Source organism: Mastigoproctus giganteus, chromosome 8 (genome assembly GCF_048544385.1).
Source record: "Mastigoproctus giganteus isolate SK-2022 chromosome 8, ASM4854438v1, whole genome shotgun sequence".
In the NCBI taxonomy this organism is placed as follows: Eukaryota; Metazoa; Arthropoda; class Arachnida; order Uropygi; family Thelyphonidae; genus Mastigoproctus; species Mastigoproctus giganteus.
In genome coordinates, this window is record NC_143582.1 from 184,971,264 (window position 1) to 184,997,356 (window position 26,093).

General features: G+C 36.9%; 1 protein-coding gene across 2 annotated transcripts in view; it reads right to left on the reverse strand.

Moving 5' to 3' along the window:
- LOC150082063 (uncharacterized) overlaps positions 1-26,093 on the reverse strand; it is a 562,503-nt gene that overhangs the window by 37,658 nt on the left and 498,752 nt on the right. For both annotated transcript variants that reach the window (XM_090379088.1, XM_090379087.1), the window contains exons 18-19: positions 23,486-23,557; positions 10,905-10,998 (exon numbers count right to left, since the gene is read on the reverse strand). In XM_090379088.1, the coding sequence (XP_090235214.1) occupies positions 10,905-10,998; positions 23,486-23,557 (166 nt within the window). The remainder of the gene's footprint in view (positions 1-10,904; positions 10,999-23,485; positions 23,558-26,093) is intronic.

Consider the following 26,093-nt stretch of genomic DNA (forward strand, 5'->3'; position numbering starts at 1 on the left):
TATTTGTCCGCGTGGTAGCACAGTGGTATCGTCACCGTCCTGCCCACACTGGGTGGAAAAGGCCTGGGTTCGAACAATCCCGTCAACAATGTGAGGAACTTTAATGGACTTTATTCACTCCATGGCTGAGGTAGTCTGTCTCAGGCATAGATAGCAAGGTTTTCCCCCCAGAAACTGGAGTTTTTCGTCCATCAAAACAGGCAAATCGACCACAGAACACGCGCAATTTACAGAAATAACACATAAACGGGTATATGTAATCATTTACGGGAGACCCTAATATAACAATTTTTGTACTTATTATTTATTATGATTTTACCAATTATCGAAAAAAGGTACAAAGCCATAAATTTGCCAAGGGCACCGAAAACCTAGCTAAAACCACCAGAGATAGAAGATCCAAAAACGACAGAGGACTCCACTCAGATTCCGCTGGAGAGGAGGCGGCTGCATAACTGAATTTCAGGAGCAAGTGATTTAACTAGTAAGCCATTATTTTATTCGTGTGAATGTAAACCTTGAAAAACAAAACCAACCGATAACATTTTCAATGCTTCTTTCCTGATCCTCATGAATTACATGTTAACACAATTATAGGTGAAATGACTATAATGCTTTCATAAGTACCCGAAAGTACTCCTAGAAAGTCGAATGCTCACAAAGAGCAGTATAATCAAGTATGATCAAGTGCTGGTTTTTGAACGATGATGAAGTAAGGAATTGAGAGATAACAGGGCATAAAATTTAGTCACCCCCATGTTCCTTTTGACCTTAAAATATGTAAAATATGAAAAGTGTTTATGAGCATTATGGACATTTGGCCTAGAACAATCTAGTGTACAACAAAAGGTAACATTTGAAGAGTTTGTCTGTAAGATGGAATACAGAATTTCTATGAAGGGTTAAATGTACTATCTTTACCACTATACTCATACCTTTGATATTATTGTATGGAATTGACACATGTATGTCACAATTTATACAAATTACCCACACAGAATGCAAGTGTTGCGTACCTGTTTTCTTTGTTATAATAAATGTTATGTGTTATACTATGTCTCATTTTCTCTGCCCATATTCTAATACACCAGTAAAACCAAGTACAAACCAGGAGTTATTGTGGGAGATCGGGTTGACACCCTGTGATCATTCAATCTTTAATCACAATGCCAATCCAACGCTGCAGTTCCAGAGGTTATAAAGCCCCTGAGAACCGAGACCACGGATTTTGTCCTATGAGATTGTAAGTTAGAATGAATAGATGAAAAAGGGCGTCGCCCCGAAAGAATGAGTGAAAACAAGATGGCACCGTGAAGCAAGCAAGCCCCAAACAAGATGGTGCCGTACATATAGGGACGTGCCCAGAACATATTAAAAAAAAAAAAAAAAAGTGTATATTGTTTCTAGGGGGTGAAATGCACCCCCCCACTGGATGTCCCACACTGGAATACTAAGGACTTAGTCACTTTACCCTAATGTAATAGCCCGGATTATATCAAGTTTGTCACTAAGCTTTAACGTTGTTCTTTTCTTCACTATATAAGGTTTATTAACTTTAGGAGCCACAGTGAGAGGTTTTTAATTTAAAATAAATTGGAAACAGCAGTATAATCCATGTTATCAGTACAGAATTCACTTCAAAGTTCTGGTGATTTATGAAATGCAGTAATCACGTGACTTGCCATTTTCTTTTTTTCAGCACTGCAAGACATCGTGCTGTACTCATACATCCGATCTCACTGTGCTGTTATTTTGACAGTCTACTGTACTACTGAAGTTCAGACTAACCAGTCTGTAGTTACTAACTTCACTCTTCAACGACCTTTATGTATTGGTGATATGTTGGCACTTCTCCAATTTAAAGGAATCCCCCCCCCCAAGTCCAAAGATGCCCTCACAATTAATCTCAGTGGTTAAATATGCTCCCTGGTGCTCTCCCTCAAAACTACAGGATATATGCCATAAATTCTGGGAGCCTTACTTGCTTTTATGCTCAAACGTTTTTCTGAATAAACAATCGTCTGTAGTTATGAAATCACTAATTTCATTATGGCTCAAGCCTTACTTGCACAGTTTCTTCTCAGCATGGTCTTTCATCAGTAAAGATCGATGAAAAATACCTATTCAATTCATTTGCAACATCAGCTGGATTAACTAAGAATTTCCCACAACCAGTGCACAAGGGCCTGTTGTTGTTGTTGTAGTAGGGTTTAAGGAACATTGGCACCATTGTTCCTTATATATATGGAGCAATATGGCCATTGAACAAAGGCCATATTGCTCCATATATATTGTCTGTAAATTGTGTGTTCTGAGGTCGGTTTTCTATTTGCTGGACAAAAAACCTGAGTTTTGGGGAGGGAAAACCCATGCCATCTTCACCCGAGACCGATCAATTCAGCTATGTTGTGAAAAAGGCCCATAAAAATTCTTCATGTCATCAACGGGACACGGACTCAGGTCTTTTCCGCTTGGTGTGGGGCGCCTCTGTAGCCAGGTGGGCAGGAGCAGCAGTGCGTAGCACACGCTTCTTGATTAGACTGGGGTTTGAGCCCATGACCACCAAATAAGGAGGTTGCGGAAAGGTCATGGAATGAAATAAGCTTTGAAACAGTGCCATTTGGATGATGTTATCTGCTGAGAATAAGTATTTCAGTGATTTTCTATGAACTAAAATTAAGCTTTACACTTATTTATTCATCTAATGAGTGGATGCTTAGGTAATCATTTTCTGGGATTTTTTTTTTTGGACAATAAATGGCACACTGCCACCATATAATTAAAATGTTATTTTAATTGTATAATTGAAATTTTACACTTAAAATATCACTCTCTTTTGTATATGAAATATTCCTTGTGAGTTGTTTTCTGAAATTCTGTAAAACTAGAATTTCCATATACAGTAAACCCCCGCTATTCGCGGGGGTTACGTGCCTGAGAAGTGCCGCGAATACTGAGTTATGGCTCCCATAGTAATAAAGGAGTTCCGTTCCAAAGTATGAAATACAGTATATACGAAAAACTAGTCTAAAATTGTGTCTATGTATGTATTATATGTACCTTCATAATATGACTATGTACATAGTGAAATGCAAGCATATGGCATCGAAATGAAAATAAGAAACAATTTAATATTAAATGTAATATTTATTAGAAATTTCAAACAAATCTTTCGAACCAGCGCCTTTGCTAGCTAAAAAACTTATCCCGCCAGAGCTATCACCAGTTTCGCTAAAGTGTTGATAAAGGAGTTTTCCCTTTTCACGAATAATGAGTGAACTTAGCGGAATTTTATTTTGAGTTCGGTCTTCTATCCACAGATTTAAAGCCTTTTCCCTTTTTCTAATTTAACATCACGAGTTACAGAGCAAATTTTTGAAGCAATTAGCGCATTTTCACGGACACTACAGCGGATTTTTTCTTCCGATTTCTTGATTGATCGTACTGTTGACTCATTGATTTTATAATGTTTTGCCACTCAGGAGACACTTTCACCATTAGAAATTTTGTCTAATAACTCAGTTTTATTCGCTAATGTCATCACCTTTGATCTTTTCACATTTCCCTTGTTATTCGTAGCCATATTTTTTTACGGGTTAGAAAGAACTTGTCCACAATAAAGTCACTTTCTTCCGTTAACACGCTCGAAAAAGTCTGTTTTACACTGCAAAACGGTAGATTTATCACTTTTGTAAGCATATAAATTAAAAAAAACGACGAAACCTTCCATGACAAGCGCATAACACACACTGAACAAGGATTAGCGAGAAACATCCACGCCGGGATTTTGTCACCCCTCTCCCCACACCCACTGAGCACTGTTTTGACAGGGAAAAATAATTTTAGCCACGCCCATGTTTTTTTTATGGCAGAAAATGTTCACGGCGCTTTAAAATTCACATTTTTTTAGGTTTCATTTTATATTAAATCAGCGACCGCGAATACAGATACCGGGAATAGCGGGGGTTTACTGTATTCTAGCAAGTAAGTTAACCTTTGAAGCACTATAATCATCATCTAAAATTTTAAGGTTGACTTTTTCACTAGATATAGAATTCTAAACTTGAATCAGAGGCATGTGCTGGAGATTAGAAAAAGACAATTAATAACAACGTGCAAGATGCGGCAATAAAGTTCCTAGACTGGTGCTGTTAGAAAGTAAATGGAAGTATGTTGAAGTTCAAACTTCATCCTTTTCATCCAAGAGGTGGCAATGCAGAGATTGTCCAGTAGGCTTGACAAGTTACAAGTAACGGCCAGTTTAATTAGTAGCTTTAAATGGGGAAAATCTGCAACAGAAATATATGAAATATTAAAAACGGTTTATTGTGATGAAATGTTAAGTCATACCAATGTGTCCAAATGGTATAAATGGTTCAAAGATGGATGCGAGAATGTTTGCGATGACCCAAAAAATGGGCATCCATCAACCGCTTAAAATGAGGACAGAGTTGCAAATGTTCAGGAAATTGTGGCAAGAGGTTGTCGTTTGACCCTCAGAATGATGGCTGATGAGTTGGATATAAATAAGATGCTCCATCAAATTCATCCGCACAGCCTCACAGATGAGCAGAAGCAGTGAGGAGTGTGATTATTCAAATACTTCATCCAGACTTGTCAAAACAATCCTAATTTCTTCAACTGTATTGCCACTGGAGATGAACATTGGGTGTTTCAGTATGACCTAGAATTAGAGCATGAAATGGACTTCAAAATCTAAGGCCAAAAAAAGTTTTTCTTACAGAAGTCCAGGATCAATGTGATGATGATCATGTTTTACGACCAACAGGGTGTGATTCACAAGGAACTTGTACCCAAAGGGAAGAGAGTTAATGCTGTTTATTTGAAAATAATGATTTTTTTAAAAATAAACTACATAATTTTTATTTGTACCAGCATGTTAGAGCAAATACTAGGAGTGAGAATATTCTTGACTTCATAATTACTAACGAATCAGATGACACCACAGGGCTTAAAGTACAGGAACCATTGTCAGGAAGTGATTATTATTATTAGCCTAATGGTGCAAGGAAGCCTGAGGCTTATCTGCACCAGCCAAAAAAAAAATTCTGTTACCCTGAGAGAGAGAGAGAGAGAGAGAGAGAGAGAGAGAGAGAGAGAGAGAGAGAGAGAGAGAGAGAGAGAGAGAGAGAGAGAGAATCACCAAGAAAGAGAAGAATGATGATATCCAGCTAAGGACCCTGGGTGTGCCAAGCCCATACTCACCAGATGTGAGCCCCTACAATCTTCAGTTGGAAGATGTTGCAATAGTTAAAGGTGAAAGCACAGGTTTTAACCTCAGAAGAGGGGACTTTGACAGTTTAAGGCACTGTGTGGCATCTATGAATTGGGCAGATTGCCGAGGATTGGCATAAATTATGGAATACTTTTAAAGCGAAAATCACTTTTAAAGCTGTGAACACGAACACATACGTCTTTAAGAAAATACTGTAGGAGGAGGAGGAGGCATGCTGAAACAGGTGACTGTGGAGCTGGCCAGTCAATTAGAGCAGAAAAGGATAGCATGGAATAGTTACAGAGTGATGAAAAGTATTGAAGCCTACAACAAGTACAAGTTGATCTGTAATAACACTACAAATAAGGTTAGGGATGCCAAGGCTACATATGAGAAAGCATTGGCAAAGAGAGCAAAGAGGGGAAGACAAGGAATTTCTCATGTATGTGAATGCAATGAAGAAGAAAGCTAATCAGGTCAGACCCTCATGCCCTTGTTGGTAACACAGGTAATAGAATTGCCATCTTCCCCACACCAAGTTGTTTGTTTGTTTGTTAGGAGCATTAGCAACTAAGGCCATATTTCTCCAGGGATATGCGGTGGATAAGCTTGTTGATTTCTTGTCAGTGGGTAAGTAGGTACCCAAGCAATACAAAGAGTGATAACCCAGTTATGAAGTATAATTCCACAATATGAGAGATGCCAGACTGTGTGTGATAGTAAAATACTAAAAAGGGTTTAGGGCCGAAAGCCTCCGACTATGGGAAATTTACAAACAAGTTAGTGCAAAGCACCATTTTAGTTCATAGTAAAGAACTGAAGTAGGTAAAATGGCACTATTTTTGTTACATCTCATATTGACACTTTCACAATGAGTTGCCTGTTATCGCACTACCTTGAGTAAGCAACGCTTATCCAGTAGAGAAGATTGGGGTATTCACCCACTCACTCATGAGAACGGTGCCACATCATTTGCTAATGTTACTTATTCTTGGTGGTATCCACTGAGAATAAGTAACATTAGTCTTCTCTACTGGGGAAGCATTGCTTACTCGAGGTAGTGCAATAACAGGCAACTTATTATGAAGGCATTCACAATCTTCTTCTTTGTCCTCGCCTTCTTCCCACATTCATATGGGGTCGGCATTCCCTTCCTTAATTCTCTTCCTCCATTCCTTTCTAACCAGGGCTTCCTCTCTCCTTCAAATCCTCTGCCACCTTGTCCTTCCATCTCAGCTTAGGTCTCCCCCTCTTCCTCTTCCCTATGACCTCCAGCTTTTCACACCTCTTCCCTACATACTCATCACTTCTTCGTTCCACATGACCAAGCCGCATCAACCTAGCTTCCTGTATTTTTTTACACAGAAGCCCCACCTTAACTGTACCTCTAATGTAGTCATTTCTTAACCTGTCCTTCCTCGTCACACCACACATCCATCTTAGCATCCTCATCTCCGCCACTTCCATCTTCTTCTCCTGGGCCCTTGTAATCGCCCATATCTCAGCACCGTACATCAATGCGGGTCTAACCAATGTTTTATACACTCTTCCCTTCATTCTACAATTAATTTTCTTATCACACAGCACCCCACTCATCTTTCTCCCGTTCAGCCATCCACATTGCACTCTGTGCTGTATTTCTGCACTCAATCCTCCATCCCTCTCAATGATCGATCCCAGATACTTAAAGTTCGATACAGATGGTAGCTTTTCCTCCTGCAGTTTTATAGAACGCTCAACTTCTCCATTCAATACCATATATTCAGTCTTTGTTCTACTTATCCTTATACCTCTATCTTCCAACGCTTTCCTCCATTCCTCCAATTTCTTCTCTGCCTTTCCTTGGGATGATTCGCACAGTACAATATCATACGAGAAAAGCATACTTCATAGTGCTCTACTCTTCACTTCTCTCACCGACACATCCATTACCAGATCAAACAGATATGGGCTGAGAGCTGATCCCTGGTGCAGTCCAACTTCTACAGAGAACCCCTCAGTCATACCTACACTGCTCTTAACCTGAGTCACCGCTCCCTCGTACATATCCTTCACAAGCCTTACGTACTTTTCCAATGTACCCTTCTCCCTCATACATCTCCATACCTCTTGTCTGGGCACTCTATCATATGCTTTTTCCAGGTCTATAAACACCATGTGCAATTCTACTTACATCTCCCTGTATCTTTCCATCACCTGCCTTAAAGCAAAGACCGCATCTGTTGCTCCTCTTCCTGGCATGAAACCAAACCGTTCCTCTCCTATTTCCGTCTCCTGCCTTAACCTTCCTTCCACAATTCTTTCCCAGATCTTCATCGAATGAGACATTAACTTTATTCCCCTGTAGTTCCCACATTCCTGCACATCACCCTTTCCTTTAAAGATTGGCACAAGTATACTTTTCCTCCACTCATCGGGTATCCTCTCCTGCTGCCACAGTTTTTCCATCAAGTCCCATAGGATATCGATCCCTTCTTCTTCTTCCAGACTACTCATACCTCCACTGGTATCTGATCAGCATGGTATGGTATTTGGATTTTAGGAGCATTAGCAACTAAGGCCATATTGCTCCGGGATATGCGGTGGTCATTCCCTGACCTTTCCGCATCCTCCGTATTTGGTGGTGACGGGCTCGAACCCCGGTCTAATCAAGAAGCGTGTGCTACGCACTGCTGCTCCTTCCCACCTGGCTACGGAGGCGCCGGTATCTGATCAGCACCTACTGCTTTCCCTCTTCATTTTTCTGAGTGCTCTTTCCACTTCTTTTCTGCTTATGTCTTCCACTACTCTCACATTCATCTCTCCATCCTCGCATAGTGCTCTTGGGTTTTCCTCATTTAATAGCTTCTTAAAATAGTCTTTCCACCTTTCCTTAACCTTCTCCGGGTCCTGTATAACCACTCCCCTCTCATCTTTTATCTGTTTTATTGATGAGAGGTCCGATGCCTTATCTCTCTCGCTTTGGCTATTCTCATCAGTTGCATATCTCCCTCTTTCCTTTCCAGTTCTCCATAGGCCTCGTCCACTGCCCTCACCTTTGCTATTGCCACAGCCCTTTTTGCTTCCTTATTCACAATATGAGATGTAAAAAAAAACAAAAGGTGCCATTTCACCTACTCTTGTGATTTACTACAAATTACAATGATGTTTTGCAGTAACTTGTTCGTCTAGTAAGTTTCCTGTAGCCTGAGGTTTTCAGACCTAAACCATTTTTAGTACTTTACTATCGCACACCGCTTGGCATTTATCATAGAGTTATAATTCATATTGTAGAATTATGCTTTTCCATCATAATACACCTCTGAACAAAGCCCAGGTTTCACAGGCTAAAACTCATTGAATGTGGATTTGAGCAATGAAACCACTCCACATATACAGCCAAGATCAGTTCTAACTGACCATTATTTATTCAGAAACCTCAAGTCTAATCTTTGTGGAACTCATTTTAAAGACAAAGAGCTAAAAGCAGCTAGGGAAGCCTGGTTTGATGTTTAACCTGACAAATTTTTTTGATGGATTAAACCACTGGTTTCCAAAGTGTGTGGGGGGTTTGGCTAGGGGAGTGCAAAGAAGCAAGGGGGAGGCATCTGAGGCTGGACCTTCTCAAGTTTGTTGTGGCTTATTTACTATTGTTCAGGTTAGCGCATAGCACGAGTATTTGCACACATTTGTTAAGTAATTACAAAGGGTATTACACAAACGGTGCGCAAATCATAAGTGAAAATCATGCATCATTGTCTCTGAGTACAGTGTTTTCAGGAACTACCATCCTTAAGAACATCTCTGTGGCATTTTTATTTCAAGCATAAAAGATTCTTTTACTTTCGTTTGTACGGCAAGAATCAGCATATTTGATGAAAAACAACGACAGTAAAATAACCAGAAATAGAAATAAATATTTTACTGTGGCAATTATATAAATAAGGAACCAAGCAAACTGTAAATGTATTTCCATCTTAGAAAATGAAATGAATCTTTGCTACTAGCATATGTGTGCTTTATAAAAATGAAAGTTTAGTTCAAGAGTTGTTGTTTGCAAGGCAGTTAGAAACAAATACCAAAGGTGAGTCAATATTTTGTGTTCTTCAGCAGTTCTTTAAAAACAAGAAAATTCCACTTGCTAACATACTTTCTCTTGCATACTTTAAAAAAGTTGTACCAAATGTCTTTACCATTCACTGTGTCATTCACTGCCAATATCTGGTTGCAAAAAACCTCAATGATCACCTTCACAAGTCGTTACACACTGTCATTACTGATGTTAATAAAATCAAAGCCCACGCTCTCAACGATACACTATTCTGGGAGCTTTGTGTCGAGAATGAAGAAGATTTTTGTTTGTTGCTTCATACTGAAGTTCGCTTGCTTTTAAAAGGCAACTGCGTAAGGTGCTTTTATAACCTTTTTGACTCTGTTGTGGAGTGTTTTGACGAGAAAGATACTTTTCTCAGTGATAAACATAAAGGTATCATCAGGCATGACACTGCATATTTGTCCGAACTATTTGCAAAGTTCAATGAAATTAATTTACAGTTGAAAGGAAATGATATCAACCTTATTAAGGATAAATCTGTAGTATTCACTTTTATTTCAAAGTTAACTTATTCAAGTGCAATATAGGCTGTTGAGAGCTATATCAATTTCCCTCTATTTGAGCTGGAAAAGATTGGTGGGATACAGGATGATGATCAGTGAGTCTTTTGTGACCATTTGGATACGCTGTATAAAGATATGTCTGAACAATTTAAAGATCTACTTTTGATAGAAATTCCAGATTGGGTGATGAATCCATTTTTAGATAGAGGAAGTTGGGGTATTAGATGAAGAACTAATTGAGTTACAAAATGATATTGAGCTGAAACTGAACTTTAAGAAATCTTATCAAGTATTTTGGTTACAGAAGAAAATTTCTGATCACCATTCTGCACTATGGACATTGGTTAAGAAGCCACTCATTGCATTCCCAACTTCATATTTAGTAGAACGTGGTTTTAGTGTGGTCATTCAACTTATGTCCAAGCAAAGAAATTGACTCCAATTACTGAACGGGGTGATTTAAGACTCCTTCTAAGCAACTTAGCACCAGACATTAAGAAACTGGAATTATGTCATCAAGCTCATCTCTCATTAAAAATTTACAGAAAAATGAACTTGTTACTAAATGTAGTTCTAAGACCTTTGTTAAATGATTGTCAGATTTTGAAAAGCTAGAATCACTAGACCAGTAATTTCAATATGTTGAATTAAATAAAATAAAACTTTTATTGCAATCAATTATTATAATTGATAATAAAAAATTATATATTTTTTATTATCTTCCTCATGTCATGTAGTCTGCCACTCTAAAAAATATTTTTATAAGTTAGGACTGGGGGGCATTGGGGATGCATTTATGGAATCAAGGGAGTGGTGACTCAAAAACGTTTGGGAACCATTGGATTAAACTCTTTGCAGATTAAATACAATAAGCATACTGAACTTTGGGGTAAATACATTGAAAAAAATAAAAATAAATAAACAATTTGTAGCTATGCTTTTTATACACTGTTCTCAGAACAGTTTTGCTGTGCATCAGTTTATTATTAAAAATATGTTGCCAAATTTCTATATCTTGGAATGATAAAAAAACAGATATAAAACTAGAAATTGCAAGTTGTGCAAAACTTACCTTCATAAAATCTGAAACACCACGATGAAGATCCCTAACTTCTGTTTTATGCAAATGATAGAGTTTAAGATGAAGTAGAGACTGGCACTTTAAACTGCAAGTAAAATAACAGTATGATTTATTATTATTATTATTATTAGCTATATGGTGCAAGGAAGTCTGAGGCTTATACTGCACCAGCCAAAAAAAAAAGAGTCCCGAGTTACCCTGAGAGAGAGAGAGAGAGAGAGAGAGAGAGAGAGACAAAAGTAGCAGGGAATCACCAAGAAAGAGAAGAAATATGCCGCTACTAATGCTAATTTTGGTAATAGGAGAGAACACAGATGAAGGCATTTGATTCTATAGTTTATACTAATTAAAAAATACTTATACCCATGTGGGTTAAATAATGGCAAGTGTTATACATACCACCTGTGAGATGTGTGTGTACAATATAATGACCATAAAATTAACTATTAGTCATGCAAAATAGAAACACACAGACATTAATCTTACACACATACTTGGCATAGTGTGTGTGTGTGTGTGTGTGTGTGTGTGTGTGTAATAAGGTGGGGGAAGGGAAGGTTTTAACTGTCTATTTTCATTTGCTTTTTTTTTTCATGCTTCCATAAGTGCTTTCATGCTTCCAGTTTTTCATGAGTCTATTTTATTGGTGGGGGGGAAAATAATCGCAAAATGTTTTTAATTTGAAGACCTTGAGAGTAATCAAGGTATGTTACTGTAACAATATCTAGGAAATTTGTTACATGCACTTGAGAAATGTTAAATTGAAGTTTAACATTAACAAATGCAAGGTATTGCATATGAGTAGTAATAATTCCAGATTAACATGATACCAACTGTGTGGTACTACTCAGGGTAGTGGAAAATGAAAAAGATGTGGGGGTTTTGTCAATGACATGCAGAATTTTCTTTCTTTTTTGACTGATGCTGCAAAAGCTTGCTTTCTTGCATCATTTGCTTCTGCTAAAATTAATACTTAGATTAATTAACATTACAATTCAAGTTTGGACATGTTTCCATTTAGGTCTTTAATATATTTCATTCCTAGAACCTTAGGTAATCTTTATTTTCTTTTAACTGTTTGGTTTATTGCTGTGATGGCTTATTTATTAATAATATAGTAATTATTCTCATGTTTTCTGCAAACTTACCATCACTAATTCTATATTCATATGTACACAACTCACCATAAAATGATGAGAAAAATTTGTTTTCTAGTTTGTATATATCACTTTTTTTGTTATTCAGAATACTTACTTCTCTTTAACAGATCTCTATCCCTTTATAACAAGGTTTTAAAAGCTTTTTTATTTTTCATTTCTTTTCATTTTCCTTTTGCACTTGATAATTACACATCCACTGACCTCACGTACAAATATTTAGTCTATTTATACGCGAACAGAATATTCTGGAAATACATGTAATTTAAACATAAAACTTCACAGCGATTACGGCACATTAAAAAACAAAGCTTATCAAAAAGACACTTCACATAAAATATGGTTAAATTTAATTATAAAGTTACCTGTTCAAGAAAATATTTTAAACTACCCGAAAAGTATACTGCATTGCGCGTATATATATATATAAAGATCACAAACAAATATGGCCATTAGATGATGATACTGAAAGCATCTGGATGACTGTTTTGTATATAAGCATGTTAATGAGATGCAGCAAGGGAAAGAAATGCTCATGATTTGTTAACAGTAAGGAATCATAAGATATTGAGAACCTTCAAATAAAGGAACTATATATAGGCAAGGAATGCAAGACGTATATGGTCTGGAGCTCTGGTGCACATATTTTGAGGCCCTAAAAGCAAGGCTAGTGGACTCCTGTACCAGCAGTAATTTCATTGTTCTGCAGCTCCTCACTACTTTGGGCCCTAGGGCAAATACAGACTGACTTGCTGGCTGGCAAGTAGTGATCATAGTGTATTAATGAGGGATTTATTTAAAGAAATAACTGCTGTCAAAGTAGTTATTTCTTTAAATAAATTTCAGGACACATTCTCAGACATCTTTAGTTGAACCAAATAGTAATTAACAAATACCAATGCTAAATGAGAAATAATTAAGGAAGTTATTCTGGAAACCACTAAGCTATACCAATGAAAGGATACTGTTCAAGGTACAAACCACAACAAATGTGAAAAGAACTGGTAACTTTAGTGGCAGAGAAGATTAGGGGGCTTTGAGAAGTACTCTGATTTTCTCTGCCAGTAATATTACAGTAATAAAGAGAAGAGTTCAAAGTCCCCCTTCTCTTTATTACTGTAACACTGTTACATACTCAGAAACGCCAGCGTATGTATCAACCTACGTCTAATAGTTTTTATTAAAGGATTGGTTGGTGAGGAGGTGTTTTGTAAGGCTAAAAGTGTACTCCGCAAGTCCATATATATTATACTTTTTTTGATGGACAGATGGAGAATATCCAGGGGAAGCTTTATAACGAATAACTCAGCTGTATAACTACTGCAGCACCTACTCCATTATCAGACTTTGCTCCATCAGTATATTTTATTTTTTATTTTATTTTATTAACAGTAAGATATATTTTTGTAAAAAGAGGATAATTCTCTGTGTGAGCTGTATGGAGTTGTATGTTAATATTTGCAAGGGAATATTTTCCCCACTTTAGGAAGTAATTGTTGCAGGATGGTTTAGCATAGGATCATGAGGGTACTGAACAGTTTGGATCTTGGAGGACTTCTTCGAGGTGTACATTCCAAGTTTCTGATAGTGCCTGTAATCTGATACCAGTAGACTGAACTGCATTGAGTTTATTTCTACAGAATATTTTAAACTGTGGATCACTAAGTATTGGCCAAATGGGATGGGTATGCATGCTTCGAATTTTAGCTGCATAATTCAGAAGTAACACCTTTCTTCTGAGATAGAGTGGAAATTCATGGGCTTTAATATAAAGACTTTGTATTGGCGATGTTCTATATGCACCTGTAGCAATCCTGAGGGCAGACTGTTGAATAGGAGCAAGGCGTGTTAGTATGCTCTCCCTAGCAGAGTCATACATCAGGGCACTATAATCAAGATGAGACCTAATTAGGAGTTCTATATAAGCGAAGTAAGGTATAGCGGTCTCCACCCCATGTTGTAGAAGAAAGAACTCTATGAGTATGTTTATTTTTTTCTGGGAAGTAGTTCGTAGATATTTAATATATTTTAAGATTTGTTATATTAAGCTTGCTATCAAAAATCAGGCCGAGGAGGCAAATACTTTTCATAACTGATATAGGATGGTTCTTTAAGTGTAGCTCTGGGTCAGGATGCATCTTTCGTTTGTTACAAAAATGAATGACACCGATTTCTGATGTGATTGTCAGTATCCATTCTGCATCAACCATATCTCAATATTGTTAAGCGAGATTTGTAGTTGCCTTTCAATGAAGTTCATATTCTGTGAACTGCAGGAAACAGTCAGATTATCAGCATAGAGATATGAGTTTACAGGGTTGGGTATACATTTGGTTATATTATTTATTCTTATTGCGAACAAGGTAGAACTGAGCCTTGTGGGACTCCTTCCTCTTGTATCTAGATTTGTGAGAGGACTTGCCGACAGCAGACTTGAAAAGTTCTATGCTGAAGGAAGTTTTATATGAAATATGATAAGTGGTCTCTCAAGTCAAGGGAATGAAGATCTTTCAGGATGCCAAAAGGCCAAGTGGTGTCAAAGGCCTTTTCTATGTCAAGGCATACCATAATGAGATGCTCATTTCAGATAAATGCATTCCTGATGCTTGTTTCAGCTTTGACCATGAGATCCAGGGATGATTGATTATCAGAGATTAGATATTGTGAATGAAGATACTAGGTCAGTCGGAGGTGGCGCCTCCGTAGCCAGGTGGGCAGGAGCAGCAGTGCGTAGCACATGCTTCTTGATTAGACTGGGGTTCGAGCCCGTGAGCCACCAGATATGGAGGATGCGGAAAGGTCAGGGAATGACCACCGCATATCCCCGGACCAATATGGCCTTAGTTGCTAATGCTCCTAAAAACCATAACAACAACAACAGTCGGAGGTGTATAATTTTTTCTTTTACTCAAGCAGCTGGTAAGAGAAATAGGTCTGTAGTTGTGAGGGATAGAGTGATCTTTCGCTGGTTTGGGAATTGCCAGTACACAGGAGTGATGCCAGCATGTGGGAATGAATGTTCAATGAAAATACGATTGTAGAAAGTTAGCAGCAAGGATAACGATTTTGTTATCTAAGTGTTTAAGCATTATATAATAATTTCCGTCAGGACCAGCAGCAGTTGCAAATAGCCTGCCTGAACAGGATTCAAGTGGTAGCACTTTGCTGCACAGAAGCAGACACAGCCACAATTCAGTTCTAGGTGACAGTCCAAATGAATATTCAGTGGTTCATTCATATCAGATTTGGTCTGCAGTGCTTTGGAATTAGACACCTAAAGGGACATTTGATTGAAGTGCATAAGGCCCTGAATGGCAATAGTAAAATAAGGGAGACATATTTTCACTGGTGATGAAACAGGAATCAGAGAGAACTATAAACCTTATAGAAGAACAGCAAACTAAGCAAAGGGTTTGGCAAAATTCAAGAAGGAAATGGCAGGAATTTTGTGAAAATAAGAATAATATGGGAGTTTATTTTTATTTATTATTTTTGCCAGTTGCCGAATAATGTAGAGTAACTGGTTTCTACTATTTGTTCAATATACAGTTGTCCCACACTATAGTGTGGTTCATTCAGTGCTTTTTTTTTTTTTTTTTTGCTTATAGCATTCTGGAAGAAGGGTAACTTCACCTTGTGAGAAGTTACCCATTAGTGGGTGTTTTCAGTTTATGAAAAGGAGAAATATTGAAAGCTGTCTGTTTATTGCCCTAAAAGTTATATTTTGTACCCACAACTAATTTACATCTATATGCAAAATTTCTGTACCTGCTTGTACTGACACGAGTTTCCTGTGTCCCCAGCTGTACATTCAATCCTACAAGCTGAAATCGAAGCAGTCATATGCACCATTTCTTGCATATTATAAAAATATACGCTTTATATATCCTGCCTGCCTGGCAGTGTAATGCAAAAGAGAGTGCCTGTTAGGGAGTTCTAATTAACTAAAGTTTATCAAAGTGTTGTTTATAAAATTTCTCTTAAGGAACTATCCTTTCCTGAGATGGAGTTGTTTTTTTAGATTCATGTTGTTCAGTGGCACTGCTGTTTTCAGTTTACTTTTGGCCAGATAGTTCTCTCTCTCTCTCTTTTAAATAGCTTCAAAAGATATTAACTTAGTTAGCTAGTGCTAATAATGCAAAGAAGGCAAAAGCCTATTAAAAAAAACTTTTGATTTCTTTTAAAAAATCAGTCATTCTAAAAAAGGCTGGGTTAGGGAGAGCACTAGATTTATACTACATATTGAGTAAATTGAAAATTAAGTAGCATCACAAGCTGTTATTGTAAATAATGTAAATAGAGTAAACTTATAAGGTTCCATAATTTTTAGGCAAGTTTTCTTAAATTTTATTGAACATATACTGTATTTGTTTCATCACAATTTTTGTATTTAAAGTTTATAATTAAAGGTTTAAATATTTCTGCTACACGTTTAATATTGTTACATAGGCAAAACAGTGCCTTAAAATCAGCTAGAAACCGTGTCTTGCAAACCAGTTAAAATTATTTACATTACAGCCTATGGATAAATCTTCCCTGCTTAATGCAGATTCCTTTAGGGCTCTGGTTTTACAGAACTAATCAAGGGCCTTAAGTGGGGAGGGGGACGAGCATACTGTTTTCTAAGATGCAGAATAAGTTTCCTTAATACTAAAAATTTGGTAATAGCAAAGTTGCATTTTGCTTTTGATATTTGTGAAGGTTTTCAGAGTATCTGCTCACTTCATTTAAAATTTACTGTTTTAGGAAAAATAACAGGAGTGAAATAATGACACACTCTATAAGCTAATTAAAGATTTGATGGTAAAAACTTATTTAATTTACAATACCCACCTTTAATCCGTTAAGTGTAAAATCTGGTAAGTAAAAAAATCTCGAAAAGATTTGTACACTTGCATACACAATAATCAAAACAAAAACTGAGGTTACATCAAAAACTGTGAACTACCAGTTTGAGGATTATCTTTATATAATGACAAAAGAAAACAAGTCAGGTAAATTATGTAGTGCATTACATTTCAGGCATGGTCTATTTTTATTTCGTAAATTAACTATTTTTTCTGTCATCAACAGAAATAAAAAGTAAATAACTAATAATTTTGCAATATAGTTGGAGATGGAGTTAATTATTTTGTCATCAATTGCTAAGTGACTAATAATATATAAAAACAAATCTTTTTGCTTCATTGCACATAGCTCAATGTAATGTCGACCCAACTTTTTGTATATACTTATTTCTTCCTGGATTTTTAATGAAAGTTGAAATTCAACATGTATTTCACAGACCTGTGATTTAATTAAATAAACAAATGGCAACACACCAGATCACAGTATGCAGTGAATGTTTTTGTAAATGTACTTGACTTATTTTCATCAAGATTTTAATAACAACTGAAATATAACATATTTCACCTTTTTTTTTTTCTGTGATTAATATAAATAAACAGTAACAATTCATGGTTTATACATTTAGTAAAATGATAACAAAACAAAACAAAACAAGAGCTATTTCACAGGTACACCACTTAAAACGAGAAAATTTATTTTCTGCATATCAACTCTATTAACAATTCATTCTGCTAATCAGCACACGGCAACAAACAAAGTATGCAGTATTTCAGATATAATATACAGTATACAGATAGCCTATGTGACATGTATGGGTGGAAAAAATAATAATAAAAATAAAAACCAGTGTTTTGGCCACTTGTCTCTTATAAATGAAGCTCAGTTCAATTTAAAACTACACTACTGGTTATAAGAATGTTTTAATATCACTATTTCCAACTGCTTATGGCATCATTATATTCTCCCATGTAAATTCTAGGGGAGACAGAAGGTGGTGAAACCAATATTTGGTCTCCAGAGCAAAGCTCTGGCAACCCTCCACCCCATCTTTTCTATCAATTGATGTCTTTTGAGGTTAAAATTGGCAAGATTCAAATTTCCTTACTTTTTGAAGACACAGCTCTAAAGTGGCATTCAGAGGCTGGCTGCTAGGTAGTCCACTGGACCAAACCCATTCGTAACTCTCTAGAAGGTATATGGATCAGCGTATAATCTTAGCTAGAGACTGGGAGGGACCCAAGTAGTGTGTATGCAGGAGGTGTTGTCAAAGCCACGTTACATAAGGAGGTAGGTATATTTTTACTGTATATATATGTTAGTAAAAAATTTTATTACTGCATACATGCCCCCCATTTGCTTTTACATTATCTATTGAATGCATCATGAATATTCAACCTAATAGAACACATTTATCTACAAAAAGATCTAAACCTTGTAAAAACTTCATTCATTTCACAAATTCCAATCGCAATGATGTCCACTTCCACCTACAGTCTACCAAGCCCCACTTACTTTTTCTAATAGAATCCAAATTATTGGTTGCATTGCTTCAACCACTGTTCATCTCAGTTGTCCTAATCATTCACTCTATGCTTCCTTCTGCTTGAAAGGTGGTATGTGGGCAGCATATGTTTGCTTTAATATTTCCTGCCAGGTATCTCCTCCTTTTGATCTTCTCTAGCTTAAAATCTCTACCCCATTCTGTCAAATTCATCTGTTGCCTCTACTGTTCTTCCAACTCTGATAGTCACCTGGAAATTTGACTTCCTTTCTCTGACATTCTGCCCTCTCCAGTCCAACTTTGCTAACAGTGAGGTAATTTTCCTTGGCAATTTAAATATTCACAACTCCAAGTGGCTTCAGTTTTCTAGTGACACAGAGCCAGCTGGCTGAGGCCTTTGCAATTATTAATGACCTCACACAGACTGTTCATTTACCTACCAGAATACCACACACCCTACACTTTTGACTTTTTTCTCATGAACAACCCTTCTAACTACACAGATGAGATGAATGGTTCTCTAGGCACCTCAGATCACAACTTGGTGATGGTCTCTTCTCCAATGGAGCCTTTCTTTTGTGACCACTGCCAGCCTTGTGCTGTTTGGTATTACAAAAATGCAAAGGGATTATCTGTGAGATTTTTATTCTCCTTCTCTTCGGTTGAATTACTGTTTTAAATCTTCTCATGTCAGCATTTCACATGTTGTGTCAGTGAAATTATTCTTCTAGGGATGAAATCCTTTATTCCACCTTAAAATCTTATCCTTTATCTAATAAACCTTAGGTTTTGAACAATAGTGCTAAGGCTGTCAAACATAAGAATATTACATACTGCAATCAGCACAAATCCAAATCTCCAGCTTCATTTTTTGCCTACACTAAAGCCCACAACAACTGTAAAGCAGTTATTTCTCAGTCCAAAATTGATTTTGAACAGGCTAAGAGTAGAAAACTTGCATCTTGTCCAACTGTAGTCTAGCAGGCTGCTCTCTTTCCAAAGTTATCTGCTGCAACTTTTGCCCTATATACTCCCACCTCTGTTAAAACCTGATGGTTCTATTGCCTACTGAGTTAAAAATAAAGCTGACTTACTAGTATCCTACTTTTTCTTCTCTTGTATTGATGATCTTGGTTTGTTTTGGTTTTTAGGAGCATTAGCAACTAAGGCCATATTGCTCCGGGGATATGCGGTGGTCATTCCCTGACCTTTCCCCATCCTCTGTATTTGGTGGTCACGAGATCGAACCCCGGTCTAATCAAGAAGCGTGTGCTATCCACTGCTGCTCCTGCCCACCTGGCTATGGAGGCGCCCCGATGATCTTGGTAAATGACTTCCTACCATTCCAAGTACACTCCACTCAATGCCTCCTCTGATCTTCCATCAAATAGATATCAGAATTTTGAAAAATCTTAATGCCAAGAAAGTTCCAGGTCCTGATGGGCAATGTTTGCCCACTTATACTCTTCTGTTAAAATCTGATGGTTCTGTTGCCTCCTCAGTTAAAGACAAAGTTAATTTACTAGCATCCTACTTTTCTTTTAACTCTTGTATTGATGATATTGGTAAATGATCTTCTGCTATTCCCAGTCCACTCCACTCAATGCCTCCTTTGGTATTCCATCAAACAGATATCAGAATTTTGAACAATTTCAATGCCAAGAAATTTCGAGGTCCTGATGGCATTTCTCCACTTGTTTTCAAAACCTGTTCCTGAGCTTACTCCTGTTCTTGTCACCATTTTACACTTTCTTATTCTGCTAGTGTTTTAACTTCTGCTTGGAAATTTGCTCACATCCAGCCAGTTCCTAAAAAGGCTGACAAATCCCTTTCATTCAATTATCACACCACTGCACTTACCTCTATTCTTCCCAAAATAATGTAGAAATCCATTAACAAAAAGTAAAAAAGTAAAGTGCAGCCATTATCAACCCACTGCAGGATGGAAGCCTCCTCAACAATTCATGCTGAGGGAAATGGACCATAATCTGCCACGCTGGTCCAGTGCGGGTTGGTAGATTGACCATATTCAGCAGTCAGGGGCTTGAACTCCAGTCTACTCAAAGAGCGTGTGCTACTGCACTCTCGCTCCTGCCCACTCGGCTACGGAGGCCGCTAACAACCAACTCCTAAATTCTCAAAACCTTATATCTGATCAACAATTGCCATCATTATTGATCCCCTGGTGATATTTTGGCTTATGTTACCCACTATGGACCAATGGAAAAGTTTGGTGAAACTCAAGCAGTTGCTTTTGAGTTTTCTAAGGCCTCTAGGTCTTCAAAACGAGCTTCCATCTTATGGATTGTCAACTGTAATTAAGTATCCAGTTTTCTCTCTGACGACTTAGTGTGGGTGATGGTAGATGGCTCTGTCTTTTAGCATCTCCACTAATATCAGTGTTCCCCAAGTTTTAGATCTTTCTCCCATTCTTTTCCTCTTGTATATTAACTCTGTGCCATTCACAAAGTCGATTTGACATGACAGTATTTCAGAAATTTGTGCTTCATCTACTCTATCCACACAACTGAAACTGCCAATATCTGTTGTTGAAAATGTTTTCTTTGAATTTTCCACAACAAATTTCAGAAATGTCGGTTAATTATATGATTAAAGAGGCCTGTGCACTCTGGATTCATTATTAATATCGAATTACTGTAGCACAGAGCGAAACGGAGACAGAACAAGTTATGATAAGTTTAATAAAGGAAACTGCCTCTCTTAACTGTCAGTTTGACTGAGGAAGGTTGACAAAACAGCCGAAAGCTTTTGTATGTATCTAATCTAATATATGTATGTATTTCCTTTATTAAACTTATCATAACTTGTTCTGTCTCCATTTCGCTCCGTGCCACAGTAATTCAATGTTAATAGTCTTAATTTTTACACAATTAAGAAAAATTTGTGATTAACTTAAGCCTAATTACATGCATGTGTTGCCTGACATAAGTCATGAAGAGTAATTGATAGTAAGTTCACTTTATTGCCACCCACTTTCCCTCAATTGGTAATGCTCTCTGGCTTTGTGACATTAATGCGTCATCTGGAATTTAAACTGTTTATGTGTGTACTTCACGTTTCATGCAGTAAGTGCTCCTGTTAGTGACATGCTCTCATCTAATAAATTCAATTATATGAAGGGGGGGGGGAGAAGTCAAAAATTAAGGAAGAAGTCAAAAATTAAGTTTCTTATGGACCTAGTAAAAAAAAAAAAATTCTATATATTCTAAAAAAAATGTTACATACAGTCAGGGCCGTGCAAAGGTATGTGGGGGCCTGATTGCAAAATGGGTTAAGGGCCTCATTTATTTATGAGGAGACTTTGATGGTTCCCTCAATTGGGAGCCCTGGTGCAGTGCAGCCAATGCACCCCCCTTTTGCATGGTCCTGCATACAGTATTAAATATTAGATAGTATGAATCAGAGCTGTGCTACTCATTTATTTATGAGGAGACTAATAGTATTAAATACTGAACAGTGGGTCTACTAACCTTATTCTATTTAAAAAAATTTATATCTGATAACAAAACTTATTTTGTCATTTTTTTCCCCTTTTATAACTGATTGGTGTCTCCTGTATCAGATTCCAACAGTAGTCTGCCAACATATTTGAACTCCATTTTCCCTGGTATCATCTTTCCATTTGAGACATATCCTGGTGAAACCTTTCACAATGTTCATTGGAGCCCGCTTTCAAATTTTCAGGAAAAAAATTCTAAATGGGAATGTAGAAAATGAAGCTTTAATAACATGTTGCATCTCAACTCCCTGTACACTAAAATTAGCTCATCCACAATTTCACTGTAATTTTATGGTTTCTCATGCCTAAAAAGTTCCAGTAGATGTTTTCAAATGCCTTACAGGCTCTTATTTCTGTTACATTTAATTTTTTTAGTGAATTCCTCATCTTGGAATAGCAGCTTGATTTGAGGACCCAGAAAAATTCCCTCTTTTATCTTAGCCTCACTGATTTGAGGAAACTTTTGCCTCAAACAGGAAATTCCTTCTCCTTTTTTTTGTCCATTGCTTTCACAAATATTTTTTTTTCAAACCTAGCTTGATGTGCAATGGAGGTAAATAGATTTTTTTTTTACTTATTCAGCAAAGGAGGATGTGCTACATTTTTCTGGCCTGGTGTAGTTTCCGAACGGTCTGGCCATTTTTTTACTCTGTAGTGGCAATCCTTTGTTCGGCTGTCCCACTTACATAAAAAGCAGCAATATTTAATGTATCCACCTTGCAATCCAGTCAGCAAAGCTACCACATTTAGCTTGGCACAGATATTCCATTTGTATTCTCGACAGCATATTTTTTGCATTAAAAAAAAAAAAAAAAAAAAAAAAACAGAACAAAACAAAACAAAAACTGTAGGTTCTTGTATATTTCCTTCATGTGTACTGCATCTTTTGTTAATTCCAGGACATTGTTACAATAAACCAAAGCACCACCCATGGAGTAATAGGTTGTTTTGTTAGATTGCTTCTTCCTATAAAAAGACACCCTTTTCATGAAGATTCCAATGCTGAAACTGTGATCCTAGTAATTGAGCCTTGATTTGCAGGGATTCAAATCTCTGACCAAATCGTTCAATTCTGTTGAATGTTCTAGAAAAAAAAAGTAAATTGATAAAATAGATGGAAAAGATGATTAACCTGACTACATGTCTTCATTTTCAGTTATTAAAAAAATGTATAGAATATTTCAAAAGTGAGGGTGATGAGAACTTTTTAAGCAATATCTGAATTTCTGAACATGTTTCCTATGAAACTGTCAAAATTATATCAAGGGAGGAAACTATTGAATCCCAGTGTAATCAATTCCATTATATGAATTGATATAGACAACATACAAGTTAGTGCAATCGCATCATATTAGTATGCAGCTAAATTCTGAATTAGCAAAAATATGCATAGGCAGCATCATTTAAGTTATATCTCATTGTACTATCTCATACTAAATCTCTCGCAGCCTGAGGCTAAAGCCCTTAACGTATTTCAGTCATGAATTGATATATAATTGTTTCATAATTAATTAATTTAATATATAATTATTTCAAAAATAATTACCTTAGAACTGTTAATCTGCTTTCTGTGCTTCCAGGAGAAATTTGTGCTCTCTGGAGAACATTTGTTATATGGCTGAAAATATAGATTTAATTTCATTAAATACTGAAATTTATTCAACTCATCAAATTATTCAATACTATCTGATTAAAATTATTTCTTTATAACACATTCCATATTATATCATTTGTTTATATTACATTACATATTATATCATTTGTTATCTCTCTGTACATTAAAAAAGTTTTCATCCTAGTGATATTTACTCGAGCCAATGGGAGAAGAGGGTTAGCACATTTTTACGCACCCACCCTCTTTACCTGCACATTTTTACGTAACTAAAAATGTGCAGGTAAATAATTACATTGTTGTTTTCCATTGAAAGACAACTGCCTCCATAACCATCACCAACCTCATGCACGTGCTTCATTCTGCAATACATGACCCCGCACGGTATTATTTGATGTGCCATCGTAATGTCAGCTGATGAAGAGACCCGATATTGTTTGCATATTTGTAAATATAGTAATAGAGGCATGTGATGCAAGAAAGCAAGTGTATGAGCTTATGTAGCATCGGCAAAAAAAAAAAAAAAAAACCAACCCAATTCACACATCCATTTCCTTCTAAAAGTTTGTCCAGTTCCTCCTTGAACTTATTTAAGCTATCAACTTCCACAATGACAAATGGAAGTTTGTTCCAACAATTAACCACCTGCTGGCTAAAGGCAAATTTCCGCAAACCTATTCTACATCTCTCTTTCCCCAACTTGAATTCATGCCCCCTCACGTTCGTAATCTAAGCAAGCAGAAGAATCCCATCAGAATTCAGTGTGCTCAATCCACTCAAGGCTTTTATACACCTCAATCAGATCACCCTGCAGGTGTCTAGTCTCTAAACGCTGCAATTTGCAGAATTTAAGCCTTTCTTCGTAAGAGCACCCCTTTGTTCTCCTTCTCTGAACTTGTTCTAGCAACTCTACATCCTTCCTAAAATGAGGCTTTCAGACCTGTATGCAGTACTCAAGGTGTGGCCTGACTATTGCCTTATACAAGGGGATAACCACCTCCTTATCCCTACCAACAAAATTCGTGTATATCATTGACAAGACCACATCACCTGCCCTGGCAGCTTGTCTGCATTGCTCAGAAAACTTCATATCTGACTGTCTTTTTCAGTTTCTACCACCCTAATTGTAGTACCACACAGTTGGTATGTTCCTCTGGGGTTACTTCTACCCATATGCAGTACTTTGCATTTGTCAATGTTAAGCTTCAGTTGCCACTTCTCAGCCCATCTGCTCAAATTTTCTAGATCCTGTTGCAGTAGCAACACTGCCATTACTGTCATTAACAACCCTGCCAACCTTGGTATCATCTGCAAACTGTGACACTAAGCCCGATATACTTTCATCAATATCATTGATAAATATACAAAACAACATTGGGCCCAACACCGAACCCTGTGGGACTCCACTAATAACTTTAGTCCACAAAGAGCAGCATCCATTGATTACCGCTCTCTGTCTCCTGCCACTCAACCACGCTTTTATCCCTTGTAGCAATTTACCCTTAATACCATACTGCTTCAATTTATACAGTAATCTTCAATGCACAGCAGTGTCAAAAGCTTTTCTGAAATCTAAGTACAGTCAGTCCTACAGTCAAGTGTTTAAACTACACGAATTCGATCATACACGATTTATAAATAGGGGAACAATATCGTAATGAACATGAACCAAATTCGCTTATGCATAATTCGCCTTTGTGTTTACAAGAAATGGCAGTCGAACGCGGAATCACCCCAACTGAACGCAACACGATAGCAATGAAGAGAAGATTCTGAAAATGTATTTTTGTTTTTTATATCAGTGAAGGGGAAACACATTTCACCATAACGTAAAAACCCACACAATTCCAGCTATCGGTATTATTGCAAATGCAATTAGATCAAATTTACTACCAAATCATAACAGATTCCACTAGCAGAAACACAACTGGAAATTGTTTTTATTGTTTTATGGTAGTGATCTCCAGAAATGTGAGCTAGTGAGGTGTTAATGGTGTGTCTCTGCCTTTATGGTGTTGTTTATTCAGTTGCTACACGCACGCAGCATTGTTTATGTGTATCAAGCATACCTCCTCATTTTGTAATTGTGCTTTATTCCCTAAAAATGAGTAAAATACTTAAAAGGTGTGAAAAGGAGGCATCCTGTGAAGACACTACAGATTCAGAGAGAAAAAGAAAAGCAATATCGATAGACAGAGGTGAACTGGTCAAAATTCTTACCCGGGAAAATTTGTAGCGGCCTCATACTAGTGTATATGGCCAAAATCACACTTCTGGCCTCCGGCCCACCGGGGTTTCTCTGGTAAGGCTAATGGTCAGTCCACCTCTGTTACAGAAAAATTATGAAATTGTGAAACACTTTGAGCAAAATGAAAGAACATGTGATATTGCATGTGCTACAGGCCTATATGAAGCAAAGAATTAGAAAGAATGCAAAGAAAATAAAAACAACTTTCATAGCAGGAACAACTCAAAGTGTAATAAAATCCATTAGATCAAGACACAAAGAATTGAAAGAGACGGAACCGCTGTCATCTGTTTG